The sequence below is a fragment of the Salmo salar genome, chromosome 10, assembly GCF_965601325.2.
Source record: "Salmo salar chromosome 10, fSalSal1, whole genome shotgun sequence".
Lineage (NCBI taxonomy): Eukaryota > Metazoa > Chordata > Actinopteri > Salmoniformes > Salmonidae > Salmo > Salmo salar.
In genome coordinates this window covers 89687989-89702733 of record NC_138300.1, presented here as the reverse complement: position 1 = coordinate 89702733, position 14745 = coordinate 89687989, and the positions used below count along the sequence as shown (strand labels likewise).

Genomic DNA, 14745 nt, shown 5'->3' with positions numbered 1-14745 from the left:
GGCTGGAGTGGTGTAAAGCTCAAAGGCATTGGACTCTGGAGCTGTGAAAACGTTCTCTGGAGTGATGAATCAGGCTTCACCATCTGGCAGTCCAACGGACTAATCTGGGTTTTGCGGATGCCAGGAGAATGCTACCTGCCCCAATGCATAGTGTCAACTGTAAAGTTTGGTGGAGGAGAAACAATGGTCTGGGCTGTTTTTCATGGTTCGGGCTAGGCCCCTTAGTTACAGTGAAGGGAAATCTTAACTCTACAGCATAAACTTATGTTCTAGATGATTCTGAGCTTCCAAATTTGTGGCAACAGTTTGGGGAAGGCCCTTTCCTGTTTCAGCATGACAGTGCCCCTTTGCACAAAATGAGGTCCATACAGAAATGGTTTGTCGAGATCAGTGTGGAAGAACTTGACTGGCCTACACAGAGCCCTGACCTCATCCACATCGAACACCTTTGGCATGAATTGGAATGCCGACTGTGAGCCAGGCCTAATTGCCCAACATCAGTGCGAGACCTCACTAATGCTCTTGTGGCTGAATGGAAGCAAGTCCCCGCAGCAATGTTCCAACATCTAGTCGAATGCTTTCCCAGAAGAGTGGAGGCAGTTTTAGCAGCAAAGGGGGGACCAATTCCATATGAATGCCCATTATTTTGGAATGAGATGTTCGACGAGCAGGTGTCCACATACTTTTGTTCATGTAGTGTATCTGGCACACACTTCACCTCCAAGCATGTGTAGCTGTCTCTCATCAAGGGCTTCGTTTTCAAACGGGGAAGCTGATTTTAAAATAGCCAACACCTTTGGGAGGATAATTATAAACAATCACTGACACAAGAATCTCAAATAACAGCAGGAGCAAATAGCCAGTATGCCTTCCCTCCCTGCTATCCAACCACTGGAAGCTCCTAAAGGCTTTGGTAACACTTCATCCAGGTATAATTCCTTAGAACTTCTTATAAGCATACTTGAGCATTTACAATGTCTTATAACAAGGCTTATAATTTAGTTTCCCAATGGATCAAACTGTCTGTTATTTAGTCTGAATGATTAAAGGGGTCATACTGTACATGCTCATAAAAAGTAATACAATGCATTATATCTCAAACCATCTCTGAGGTGTTTCCTGTTCACTATCATGGTTTCTTAATCAAGCATAGCATAAATTCATTTCTACCATGAAAGTGCTTATTAGGGTCCGTAGTGCTTATGCATTTGAAGAGAGGGTGATCATAGAGCAGTGCATAAGGTGATTTGTGATATGTCTCAAAATCACTTCAAAAGGCACCTACACTTCCACCTAGGCATGTAGCCTAGGTTAGGCCACTTTATTGTATAACTAAATGTTTCATTGATTAAACTTTACATTAATTATTGTAATACATTTGACAACAACCTCTCTTTCAGATGTGGTACTTTCCATAAATGTAGCCTATTGGACAATTCGCTTCGGCAGCCGACAACAATGTAGACATTCCCTTTAAGTGGCAACCTTAGGGGACATAGAAATTATTCTGATGTAAATGCATAGAATTCAATAGATTTTCTTTATCAAATGCAAAAGCACATGAGTTTAACAGGATCAGTTAGGGCAGGCTATAGCCGTATCACGTTAAAAAAAACTAGCTTATTGCTGCATCTTCTTTTTGATGGTGGAAAAAAGAGACCATCCCTTTAAATAAAACTTGATGATTCCATTAGAACCGCAGCAGCAGCAGTGATACACGCAGCTGCCCAACCTGGCCGCCGCAAGATTGTTGAGCAAATATTATTTTCCTTCTGTATGACACTGGTGCGATTTAAAACATTATTATATTCGTTTTATACGTTGGATTCTTGGGAGGATAAACGAAACGTGTGACGTAGAAGAACCATAGTAGAAAGTGTTTACGGTATTGGAGACACGGGTTCTCTGGACGTTCATGAGGTGGACTTCGCCGCATTTGGTGGGCTGCTCCTAGCTTGGAAAATCCCACCATATATCCCTGACATTCATTCCAAACTCAACCTGTACGCTGAACTGTCACCGACGTTGATACATTATAAAGGAAAAGCATGGAATAAAGCCTGACATCGAAGGAGTCCTGAAGAAAAGTAGTTTTTTTTTCTGGTGAAAAGTAGTCCACTGCTTGTTTTAAATAACCTATTAATTATTAAGTAGCCTAGGAGAGGCATAGCCTACTCTTACAACTCATCACAAGATGTCTGTTCCGGTAAGTCTTATTTAAAGGTTATATTTTACATTTGGCATGAACTTTTGTTGCCTACAGATAGTCAGCGATACGATGTTGTCAAGTGTAATTTCCTTTGCTGCTCTGGCATTTGAAATGCACTAGGCTATGTGTCAGTGATGAGTATGCTACGTCTCGTGTATTGGTTTTGTAATATAATTGTAATACCACAGTTATAATGATATGAGATATGTATTTTCAATGTTTCTCTAATTTGTAAAAATGTCCACACTCTAGGAGTGCAAGCTCCAACGCAGACTGCTTGCTGTCAGGCTGTTGGCAAACTGTCAAATTTGACTTGTAGGAGTGCCAACGTTGCAGCCTGAGTTTTGTGAGTTACATAGTGTTGAGTTGGATACTGCAATTGTGTAACCACCAGTATAGTTTGAGTCTAAGGCCAAACGTATTGTACTTGGACACTTAATACTTCACCATGTTTGTAGTGAATAGGATTATGCAGTTATGTGAATAGGATTAGGAATATGCAGTTTTGATGGAGAGAACATTTTTGCTTTCTGTTGTCTTTTTCTGTTGTGTTTTCTGTTGCTTTGCACCATTAATCCAACAGCCTGCAAATCAGTAAATAGCCCAATTGTGTACCCTTATCATATCAAAAGGTACCAGTTCCATTCTTTGATGTGTATTTGGGTTGTTTACTGTAGGTGTGTGTAGATATTCAGGATATGACTGTTCCAATTGGCTAAGCAATGTTCTATCTAGCTTGGCATGTGTTGTTATGCACACAGATATCTAAAATAGCGTGCTCTAACCTGTGTGAGGATTCCTTCGGCAATACACATCTCAACCCTAGCAGTTTGTGAAGAAATCCCAAGTTTGTGTATCTTGCTGCTTGAAATTCAGAACTCATTGTTTTCCCTATGTCAGGTTTAGGGAGTAAAATGTGCTGATTACAGGGTTGAAGTTGTCTCCTAAACACTGAAATATATGGAGGCATCTTTGCCTGTAGATCATCTGGAGACATGATATATACCATTTTATGAACTGGGTGGTTCGAGCCATGCTGATTGGCTAAAAGCCATGGTATAACAGACCTAATACCACGGGTATGACAAACATTTATTTTTGCTGCTCTAATTATGTTGGTGACCAGTTTATAATAGCAATAAGGCACCTTGGGGGTTTGTTTGCCAATATACCACAGCTAATGGCTGTATCCAGGCACTCCGTGTTGCGTCTGGCATAAGAACAGCCCTTAGCCATGGTATATTGGCCACCTACCACACCCCTTTGTGCCTTATTGCTTAAATCACCCATGCTTACAGGCTCATTCGATTACAGCGATGTAAATGTGTAATGAACAAGCGTTATTTCCTTGTTTGCTTCGCTAAGTGTTTGAGCACATTATGAATCACTAACTGTATTAGGCTACACTTTTAGAACAAAAGGTGCTATCCAGAACCTAAAAGGGTTCTTCAGCTGTCCCCATAGGCGAACCCTTTGAATAACTATTTTTGGTTCCAGGTAGAGCACTTTGGGTTCCAGGTAGAACCCTATTCAATTCCATGTAGAAGCCTTTCCACACAGGGTTCTACATGGAACCCAAAAGGGCTCTACCTGCAACCAAAAAGGGTTCTACCTTGAACAAAAAGGGTTATCCTATGGGGACAGCTGAAGAACCCTTTTGGAACCCTTTTTTTTAAGAGTGTATGTATTATACTCTTGAGTAGGACTGTGTTTGGTTTGTACATATGTTTTTACCCTCAGTTACTGTAGCTTCTCTGCGCTGTATTCAACAAACACAGTCCGGATTGCAAATCCCATGCCTTGCGGCCCGGGTTTGATGGCAACAGCTGCTGTTCTCTGTGCAGACAGGATGACGAGTCTCCTAAACACCATCGGTAAACCCAGCGCCGTAATGACTCCCTCATCTCCATGCCAACTAGTCTGAGCCCCTTCACCTGGCTGCCACACATGTCACTGGGAAATCAAAGACAAACAGACAGGGCCATGGTGTGACTGTCCACCTAACCCAGTGGACAAATCATTCTTGCACACTTTTCCATTGTGTAGATATCATTTAAGATTTCCCATAGAAATCAAGTTAGATATGGGGGTGTTTTGGAAGATGGCTGGTGTACAACAGCTCATTTCCATTTGTACACTACTAGTCTTGCGGTAATAGTGTAGTAACATTGTTATTACAACGTTGAAGCTGTCAACATAGCGTCTGCTATAGGCTACATTTGAGTCTGTATCTTCTTATTGGGAATGCAGATTTTTCAAAGCATCCAATGTTGTTGCTTGGGTGATGGGTGTATTTCCTCGATGGCCTGCCAAAATGCTTATAGACTGGGAGTCCCCGTGGAGAGTATCCTCCTGCTGTATTTGATGGGTTAATTCCTCCAGTCAACCATAATATGAGGGAAATTAAACTGATGTTTGGATGGGATCAGCCCATAGAGTTAAGCATGCTTAGGTGAACATGAAGTCCCAGTTGGCTAGTAGCAGGGGTCCCAATGCTCCAACTCTGCAAGGCTTAAATACTAAACACCCTGTCATTCACCATTCACATCTGTGGCTTTTTAGTCATCCCTCCTTTGATATTATGAATTTAACCTTTGCAGGCCGTAATCAACTGATTTACTATAGGTGGAATATAATAGCATCTATTGCAATGTTTTCCCAGTGTTTTATTTTCATGCTACATGTACTGTATATAGGTTGCTATTATAGTTTACAGTGTAGCATGCTTTTACAAATGCAAACATTTTGGCAATATGCATGTTCTGAATACAGTACAATGGGACATATGGACAGATATACATGAATGCATGCAGCCGTACGTACAAGCATTCATAACATGCCATGAATTGATGTGGCCTATTGAGAATGTAGCACCTCTACCAGAGTACAGAGTATTCTTATCTTTAATATGAGCTCAGTTTCCCCAAAGGCACATCTCAGCTCAGCTGCAGCCTCTCTCGCCCCTCACTCTCCCTCCCTCCTTGCCAGCAGCCATGCGATGTAGGACACAAGGGGGTTAAATGGGACGTCTGCCGGGGCTCTATCGACAGCCCTCATATCTCCCTCTCAGAAGCCTGACATTTGGAGCTTGTCATAGATGATGCTCCACATACATATTCATAATTGGTGCATTTCCATAACCCCGATCAGGCCCTGGCTATTTGTATGGGCAACAGTTAGCCATCAGCCTCCCTCCCTTCTTTGTGTCTATCACATGTAAATCTCTAGTCTACTAGATAGGTACACATAACTCACAGCAAATGCATTATTACACATGAGGCGAGGTTGCTTATAAGTCGTCCAAAATGCATAGAATACAATGTACTACAACGGTGCAAACGGCTACCATCAACCAGTTGATGTAGCCTATTTGTAATTCAGACACACACACATGCATGTACATACCCACACTGGCATTCAAACACGCACACACATTAACACAAACATTCACACATGGTGATCTCCCCAGCTTGGATGCTCTGCCTTCACCCTCCAAGTTCACACACACACACACACACACTCACAGTCACACACACTCTCACACACACACACACACACACACTCATCCAAGGGAAGCCAGGCTTCCCCCAAAAACTGACCAAAAGAAAAAAACTGAAATAATTGGTCTTTTGTCTGTCTGTGTTTCATCATTTCCCCACAATTCACAAGAGGCTGAATGTAAGGTCCTGGAGTACCAAAGAAAGTGTCAAGGGAAGCCAGTTTGAATTGTTGCATGTCCTTGTGTTGTTGTCCTCTGGTGGTTAGCTAGCTGACATTGTCCCTTTCCTAAATTAGCCATGGATGGAGATAAGGATTTGATTTGGACTTATGGTTTTACTTAATTCTTGGTACTGGACAATGATTTTATAACGGCGATTCTGATCCAACCATTAATTCATACATTGTGCCCCTGGCCTGAGAGGATGGAAGTTCCACATAGCTAGATGTAGAAGGCTAATGTTAACTAGCTGGCTCATCGTTGCCCATGAAAGGAAGTTAGACTAGTGAGCAAGCATTTTAGCCAGGTAGCCTAGGACAACAACAACTAAAAGCATGTAGTCTACTGTATGACAGAGTCATAGACCGTTTCGGCGACATGAAAGAGAACAGGATAGCATTTGAGTTTCTCTACAAGTAAGGTGAGTCAACATGTTTTTTGTACTCGCACACACACACACACACACACACACACACACACACACACACACACACACACACACACACACACACACACACACACACACACACACACACACACACACACACACACACACACACACACACACACACACACACACACTGACTGAGGAAGCATCTTAATCCAGCAGTCAGCTGACACATTAATTTGTTTACAACTGACAGCTCAGGAGAAATGATCATATTTATGCTATAAACAGCTGCAGGTAGAAATATGAATAAACATTTAAACATACATATTAGAGGTCGACCGATTATGATTTTTCAACGCCGATACCGATTATTGGAGGGCCCAAAAAAATCCGATACCGATTAATCTGCCGATTTTTTACACTTTATTTGTAATATTGACAATTACAACAATACTGAATGAACACTTATTTTAACTTAATATAATACATCAATAAAATCAATTTAGCCTCAAATAAATAATGAAACATGGTCAATTTGGTTTAAATAATGCAAAAACAAAGTGTTGGAGAAGAAAGTAAAAGTGCAATATGTCCCATGTAAGAAAGCTAACGTTTAAGTTCCTTGCTTAGAACATGAGAACATATGAAAGCTGGTGGTTCCTTTTAACATGAGTCTTCAATATTCCCAGGTAAGAAGTTTTGGTTGTAGTTATTATAGGAATTGTAGGACTATTTCTCTCTATACCATTCGTATTTCATATACCTTTGACTATTGGATGTTCTTATAGCCACTTTAGTATTGCCAGTGTAACAGTATAGCTTCCGTCCCTCTCCTCGCTCCTACCTGGGCTCGAACCAGGAACACATCGAAAACAGCCACCTCGAAGCATCGTTACCCATTGCTCCACAAATCCCGCGGCCCTTGCAGAGCAAAGGGAACAACTAATTCAAGGTCTCAGAGCGAGTGCCGTCACCGATTGAAACGCTATTAGCGCGCACCCCGATAACCAGCTAGCCATTTCACATTGGTTACACCAGCCTAATCTCGGGAGTTGATAGGCTTGAAGTCATAAACAGCTCAATGCTTGAAGCACAACGAAGAGCTGCTGGAAAACGCACGAAAGTGCTGTTTGGTTGAATGCTTACGAGCCTGCTGCTGCCTACCACCACTCAGTCAGACTGCTCTATCAAATCAAATCATAGACTTAATTATAACATAATAACATAACATAATAACACACAGAAATACGAGCCTTTGGTCATTAATATGGTCGAATCCGGAAACTATCATTTCGAAAACAAAACGTTTATTCTTTCAGTGAAATACTGAACCGTTCCGTATTTTATCTAACGGGTGGCATCCATATGTCTAAATATTGCTGTTACATTGTACAACCTTCAATGTTATGTCATAATTATGTACAATTCTGGCAAATTAATTACGGTCTTTGTTAGAAATAAATGGACTTCACACAGTTCGCAACGAGCCATGCGGCCCAAACTGCTGCATATACCCTGACTGCTTGCACGGAACGCAAGAGAAGTGACACAACTCCCCTAGTTATAAGAAATTCATGTTAGCAGGCAATATTAACTAAATATGCAGGTTTAAAAATATACACTTGTGTATTGATTTTAAAGAAAGGCATTGATGTTCATGGTTAGGTACATTGGTGCAACGACAGTGCTTTTTTTGCGAATGCGCTTGTTAAATCATCACCCGTTTGGCGAAGTAGGCTGTGATTCGATGACAAATTAACAGGCACCGCATCGATTATATGTAACGCAGGACACGTTAGTTAAACTAGTAATATCATCAACCATGTGTAGTTAACTAGTGATTATGTTAAGATTGATTGTTTTTTATAAGATAAGTTTAATGCTAGCTAGCAACTTACCTTGGCTTCTTGCTGCCCTCGCATAACAGGTAGTCAGCCTGCCACGCAGGCCCCTCGTGGAGTGCAATGTAAGGCAGGTGGTTAGAGTGTTGGACTAGTAACCGGAAGGTTGCAAAAACAAATCTCCGAGCTGACAAGGTAAAAATCTGTCGTTCTGCCCCTGAACAAGGCAGTTAACCCACCGTTCCTAGGCCGTCATTGAAAATAAGAATGTGTTCATAACTGACTTGCCTAGTTAAATAAAGGTGTAAAAAATAAAATGAAATTGAAATCGGCCCTAATTAATCGGCCATTCCGATTAATCGGTCGACCTCTAATACATATGTATACTGCCGCATGTCTCTTTTTCCCTAAATATACCATCATCAGGTGTCAATGGACCACACATAGCAACTGTCCATCATTCAGTTATTTTCTATTCCAATAGCACTGTACACTGAAAAGGTGTTCTGATGCTATCTAGTCATCCCATCCAGGGTCTTATAGAATTCAGTAATGGTATTGACTATTGCGTGTCTATCATCAGTCATTCACAGCTGACCTACTATTACCAAGGGCCCATCCACAGTCAGCCTGTCATATGAATCTCCACTAAAGGCCATGTCTTGCGACTGGTTGGTTTTATCTGATCTACAGCTAATACGTCTTGCTTGAATTTTCTCCTTCCATCGTTGAACTGCCTGTATTTCAGGGAGAAAAGGTAGCATCAGCCTTTCTGAAAAGCTAGCCCCCGTGGCTAAGAGGAGAGCAGTAGAGCAGAGCAGTGTGTGTGGTGTGACTGGGGCTGTGTGGAGTCTGTCCTCACTCACGCTCAAACAGTCAGACACACAATGGAGGAGCAGAGCCACTGCTGCATGCCAGAACATTCCTGCTCCAACACTCCCTGGGGAATTCACTTTTCTCACTCTGCTCACTCACTGAAGAGAGACTGTGTGTGTGTGTGTGTGTGTGCGCACGCGTGTGTGCGTACGTACGTGCGTGCGAGAGAGAGAGATTCTGCAAGAAGATTGAGTATTTGGTTCGTACCAATGTGCGTTTTAGAGGACAGTGTGTGTAAAGGGGTGTGTAGATATGTGTGGGCCGTTGAATGAGTGTGTGTGGGAGAGCTACCCTATGTATGTGATCTTACATTCTTCTACTGTCCCCCATCAATCCTTGTCACAATGCAGTATGTGTGTGATAATCTGGTATCTTGTGGGAGGACTGTGTGCATGTTTAAAACATTTTTTTTTTAACCAGGCTAGTCAATTAAGAACAAATTCTTATTTACAATGACGGACTGGCAAGAGGCAAAAGGCCTCCAGTGGGGACGGGGGCTGGGATTAAAAAAGCACAACAACAAAAAACAATGGAAGACAAAACTGACAACACAGATCGAAGACACTGGCAACAGCACAAATTCAACAGCAAGCAAACAGAGGGATGTGTGTGTGAAGTAAAACAACATGCTTCCTTACATAAGGCATTGCAAGTACTTGCGCGTGTGTGTGAAAGCTTCTGAGTCAGTGTGGGAATGCTCAGTAATGAATAGCACTGTGTGCTGAAATTCCGTTCTGTGCGTGTGTGTGCATCCTTATATGTGTTAATCCCTGTGTCTGAGAAAGTGTGTGAATGCTCAGCAGTGTGGTTCTCTGTCAGTCTATGTGGCGGTGGACTGGCAGCAGCAGCAGCCATGTATCTCTCAGCCAGGACTCTGTAGCTATTGCTGTTATTTATTATCTTGGCTATTTCTAGTAGCAAACGCCACTCTATTTGGCGGCTCTCCCTCGATTTCTCTCTTTTTCTGTTCTTCACTGTTCTCTTCATCCCTATCCATCTTTCTGGCCATCTCCCTCCTCCTCTCCTCCTCCCCACTCTCTCCTCCTCCCTCCTCCTCTCCTCCTCCCACCCTCTCTCCTCCCTTCTCTCCTCCTCCCTCCTTCTCTCCTCCCTCGTCTCCTCCTCCCTCCTCTCGTCCCTCTCCTCCTCCCTCCTCCCTCTCCTCCCTTGTCTCCTCCTCCCACCCTCTCTCCTCCCTTGTCTCCTCCTCCCACCCTCTCTCCTCCTCCCTTCTTCTCTCCTCCTCCCACCCTTTCTTCTCCTCCCTCGTCTCCTCCTCCCTCCTTCTCTCCTTCTCCCACCCTCTCCCTTCTCTCCTCCTCCCACCCTCTCCTCCTCCCACCTTCTCTCCACTCCTCCTCCCACCCTTCTTCTCCCTCGTCTCCTCCTCCCTCCTTCTCTCCTCCTCTCCTCCTCCCACCCTTTCTCCTCCTCCCTCCTTCTCTCATCCGCTCCTCCTCTCATCCATCAACCCTTTCTCCTCCTCCCTCCTTCTCTCTTCCTCTCCTCCTCCTCTCCCCCTCCCACCCTCTCTCCTCCTCCCTCCTTCTCTCCCCCTCCCACCCTCTCCCCTCCTCCCTCCTTTTCTCCTCCCCATCTGCTATTCTTTCCATGTTTATCCCATCATCTTCTTATTCCAGTTTCTTCCTCTTTGTCTTGGTATATGATGGGCAGTACAGCCTTTGTCTTGGTATATGATGGGCAGTACAGCCTTTGTCTTGGTATATGATGGGCAGTACAGCCTTTGTCTTGGTATATGATGGGCAGTACAGCCTTTGTCTTGGTATATGATGGGCAGTACAGCCTTTGTCTTGGTATATGATGGGCAGTACAGCCTTTGTCTTGGTATATGATGGGCAGTACAGCCTTTGTCTTTGGTATATGATGGGCAGTACAGCCTTTGTCTTGGTATATGATGGGCAGTACAGCCTTTGTCTTGGTATATGATGGGCAGTACAGCCTTTGTCTTGGTATATGATGGGCAGTACAGCCTTTGTCTTGGTATATGATGGGCAGTACAGCCTTTGTCTTGGTATATGATGGGCAGTAAAGCCTTTGTCTTGGTATATGATGGGCAGTACAGCCTTTGTCTTGGTATATGATGGGCAGTACAGCCTTTGTCTTTGGTATATGATGGGCAGTACAGCCTTTGTCTTGGTATATGATGGGCAGTACAGCCTTTGTCTTGGTATATGATGGGCAGTACAGCCTTTGTCTTTGGTATATGATGGGCAGTACAGCCTTTGTCTTGGTATATGATGGGCAGTAAAGCCTTTGTCTTGGTATATGATGGGCAGTACAGCCTTTGTCTTGGTATATGATGGGCAGTACAGCCTTTGTCTTTGGTATATGATGGGCAGTACAGCCTTTGTCTTGGTATATGATGGGCAGTACAGCCTTTGTCTTGGTATATGATGGGCAGTACAGCCTTTGTCTTTGGTATATGATGGGCAGTACAGCCTTTGTCTTGGTATATGATGGGCTGTACAGTATACAGTGTATTGGTCAGTGGGGGAAAGGGAAAGAGGGATACCTAGTCAGTTGTACAACTGAATCCATTAAACGGAAATGTGTCTTCCGCATTTAACCCAACCCCTCTGAATCGGAGCGGTGCAGGGGGCTGTCTTAATCAACAGCCACGTCTTCGGTGCCCGGGGAACAGTGGGTTAACTGCCTTGCTCAGGAGCAGAACGACAGATTTTTGCCTTGTCAGCTCTGGGATTTAATCCAGCAACCTTTTGGTTACTGGCCCAACGCTCCTACCCGCCAGGCTACCTGTCACCTCTATACAACTCAGTGTGAGACCCAAGCAGTTATCTTCTCATTTCAAAGCCTGGTGTCATTTTCCTCACACTGTCTCCTGGTTTGTCCCCAGTGATCTGGCCTAGACAGACAGCACTGGATGTCAGCCCTGTGGTCAGAAATATTATGCCTTCCCTCCCAGGGAAAATCACCATCACAAAACACAATCCCGCACTCACCTCCCTGAGGAGAAGTCCCTACTTATGCTCTTATATCGTCCTGTTTGATATGAGCCTGTGAGAATGTGGGCCAGGCTGAGGCAGAGGTGGCTTCCCACAGAGTTGTGATCTCCTGACGAGAGAGAGAGAGAGAGAGAGAGAGAGAGAGATTCCTAACCTCCTGCCAAATGTATGACCATATTAGAGACGCATATCCCTCATATTACACAGATCCACAAAGAATTAGAAAACAAACCCGATTTTGATAAACTCCCATATCTACTGGGTTAAATACCACAGTGTGCCATCACAGCAGCAAGATTTGTGACCTGTTGACACAAGAAAAGGGCAACCAGTGAAGAACAAACACCATTGTAAATACAACCCATATTTATGTTTATTTATTTTCCCTTTTTTACTTTAACTATTTGCACATCGTTACAACACCGTATATATACACAATATGACATTTGTAATGTCTTTATTCTTTTGGAACTTCTGTGAGTGTAATGTTTACGGTTCATTTGTATTGTTTATTTCACTTTTGTATATTATCTCTTCACTTGCTTTGGCAATGTTAACATATGTTTCCCATGCCAATAAAGCCACTTGAATTGAATTGGATTGATATTCCTCTGTGGCCTTTATAGGAGCCATAATGAAACCCAGGGTTTGTCAGTGCCTTCTGGTTAGACTGTCAGAGCATAATAACCCCTCTGCGTTGTTTCACTGCTCTCTAAATCACATCATCTCATTATGTGCTTCTCATTAGCCCTGCGTACTTGTGTCTTCATGACAGGGGGAGAGAGTGGTATGTTTGTGTCAGTGTGATGTGCATATGCGGGTGTCATGAACAGTATGTTGGTGCAGTTTTTTTGCTCGATGCTATATGTGTGAGGTAAGTGAGGGTCAAATTGAGCAGCCGTGAGACAGACAGACAGACAGACAGACAGACAGACAGACAGACAGACAGACAGACAGACAGACAGACAGACAGACAGACAGACAGACAGACAGACAGACAGACAGACAGACAGACAGACAGACAGACAGACAGACAGACAGACAGACAGACAGACGGCAAGAGTGTGTGTGTGTGTGTATTTTGTCTGTTCCTTCTGCCAAAGCATCCCATCCCTGGCTTCGTAAATCTCCTGGCTGATCTACGTAGTGGCACTGTTAATGGCCACCCATCGATCACGCTCACGTGTGCATTATCACCCACGTGGTTAGGTGTGGGCTTAGCGACTTATTTAGCTGGAAATTGGCAAGTCAATTTGGCAGAGAAGGACAGCGCCGGTCCAGAGAATTGATCATCATTTGAAATGCAAAGCTGTTGGCAGCATAAACGAGTGAGCAAGTGAAAGGGTCAACTGAAGAGCATGAGCTGGAGAGAGGGGGATGGGGAAGGAGAGAGAGAGGATGGAGAGAGGGTGTAGGGAGGAGAGGGGAGTAGTTAAGGGATGTGTATGTGTAATCGAGTACTCGAACGGACGTCAAAAGTCGATCTTTAATCAGAGATCCAATTTTTTTCGAATGCTGTACAGCTATTTGGTGGAATGTGCTTTGAAATTTTGTCTGGAAGATATTCATTTGCTATGACTCTAGTGTTCCATTTGTACATGTGCATTTGTGGGGCACAACAACAAAGAAACCAAGGTAAGCATTCATTGCACAGTTCCATAAATTCCCTTTCCCCTCAATGTCTCACTCACTCAATTGCATTCCGACCGCTCCCTCTACACACGTGCCGAGTTCGCACACAAGCTCCCATTAGGCCTACAGAATGAAATGCCTATAACAGATAGTATATACATGCTCCCATTAGGCCTACAGAATGAAATGCCTCTAACTGATAGCATATACAAGCTCCCATTAGGCCTACAGAATGAAATGCCTCTAACTGATAGGATATACAAGCTCCCATTAGGCCTACAGAATGAAATGCCTCTAACTGATAGGATATACAAGCTCCCATTAGGCCTACAGAAATAAATGCCTCTAACTGATAGGATATACAAGCTCCCATTAAGCCTACAGAATGAAATGCCTCTAACTGATAGGATATACAAGCTCCCATTAGGCCTACAGAAATAAATGCCTCTAACTGATAGGATATACAAGCTCCCATTAGGCCTACAGAATGAAATGCCTCTAACTGATAGGATATACAAGCTCCCATTAGGCCTACAGAATGAAATGCCTCTAACTGATAGGATATACAAGCTCCCATTAGGCCTACAGAATAAAATGCCTCTAACTGATAGGATATACAAGCTCCCATTAGGCCTACAGAAATAAATGCCTCTAACTGATAGGATCTACAAGCTCCCATTAGGCCTACAGAATGAAATGCCTCTAACTGATAGGATATACAAGCTACATTCCTTGCCGACAGTTTTATCACAAATGTAAAATGGACTGGTTGATTGAAGTATGGAAATATGTCTTCCAAAAATGAGCTACAGTTTTGGAATAATTGGTTCTTGTCTATTTTCTGCTTAGGTTACTTTGCAAACTGCTATTACCATTATGAATTGGTGAGCTTTGGCTATAACCCCCCTAAACATAGACAGGTTCCACACTGAAAATATGCAAAAACATTTGTTTGAGAAAGACAGCGTATTTATATCAGAATCATTAAGCCTACTCACTAAACAGATGTTGTGTCCATAATTCATCCCCATGCAGTGCTCAATGTGGAATTGTTCATCCATTTAGAAAATTCCAAACAGGCAGAATAAACTAAA

General features: G+C 43.2%; 1 protein-coding gene across 2 annotated transcripts in view; it reads left to right on the top strand.

Moving 5' to 3' along the window:
• The first annotated feature begins 1702 nt into the window (after positions 1 to 1702).
• Positions 1703 to 14745, top strand: part of LOC106560839 (breast cancer anti-estrogen resistance protein 1) — a 137047-nt gene continuing 124004 nt past the window's right edge. For both annotated transcript variants that reach the window (XM_082957223.1, XM_082957221.1), the window contains exon 1: positions 1703 to 2206. In XM_082957223.1, the coding sequence (XP_082813349.1) occupies positions 2195 to 2206 (12 nt within the window). In that variant the 5' untranslated portion in view covers positions 1703 to 2194. The remainder of the gene's footprint in view (positions 2207 to 14745) is intronic.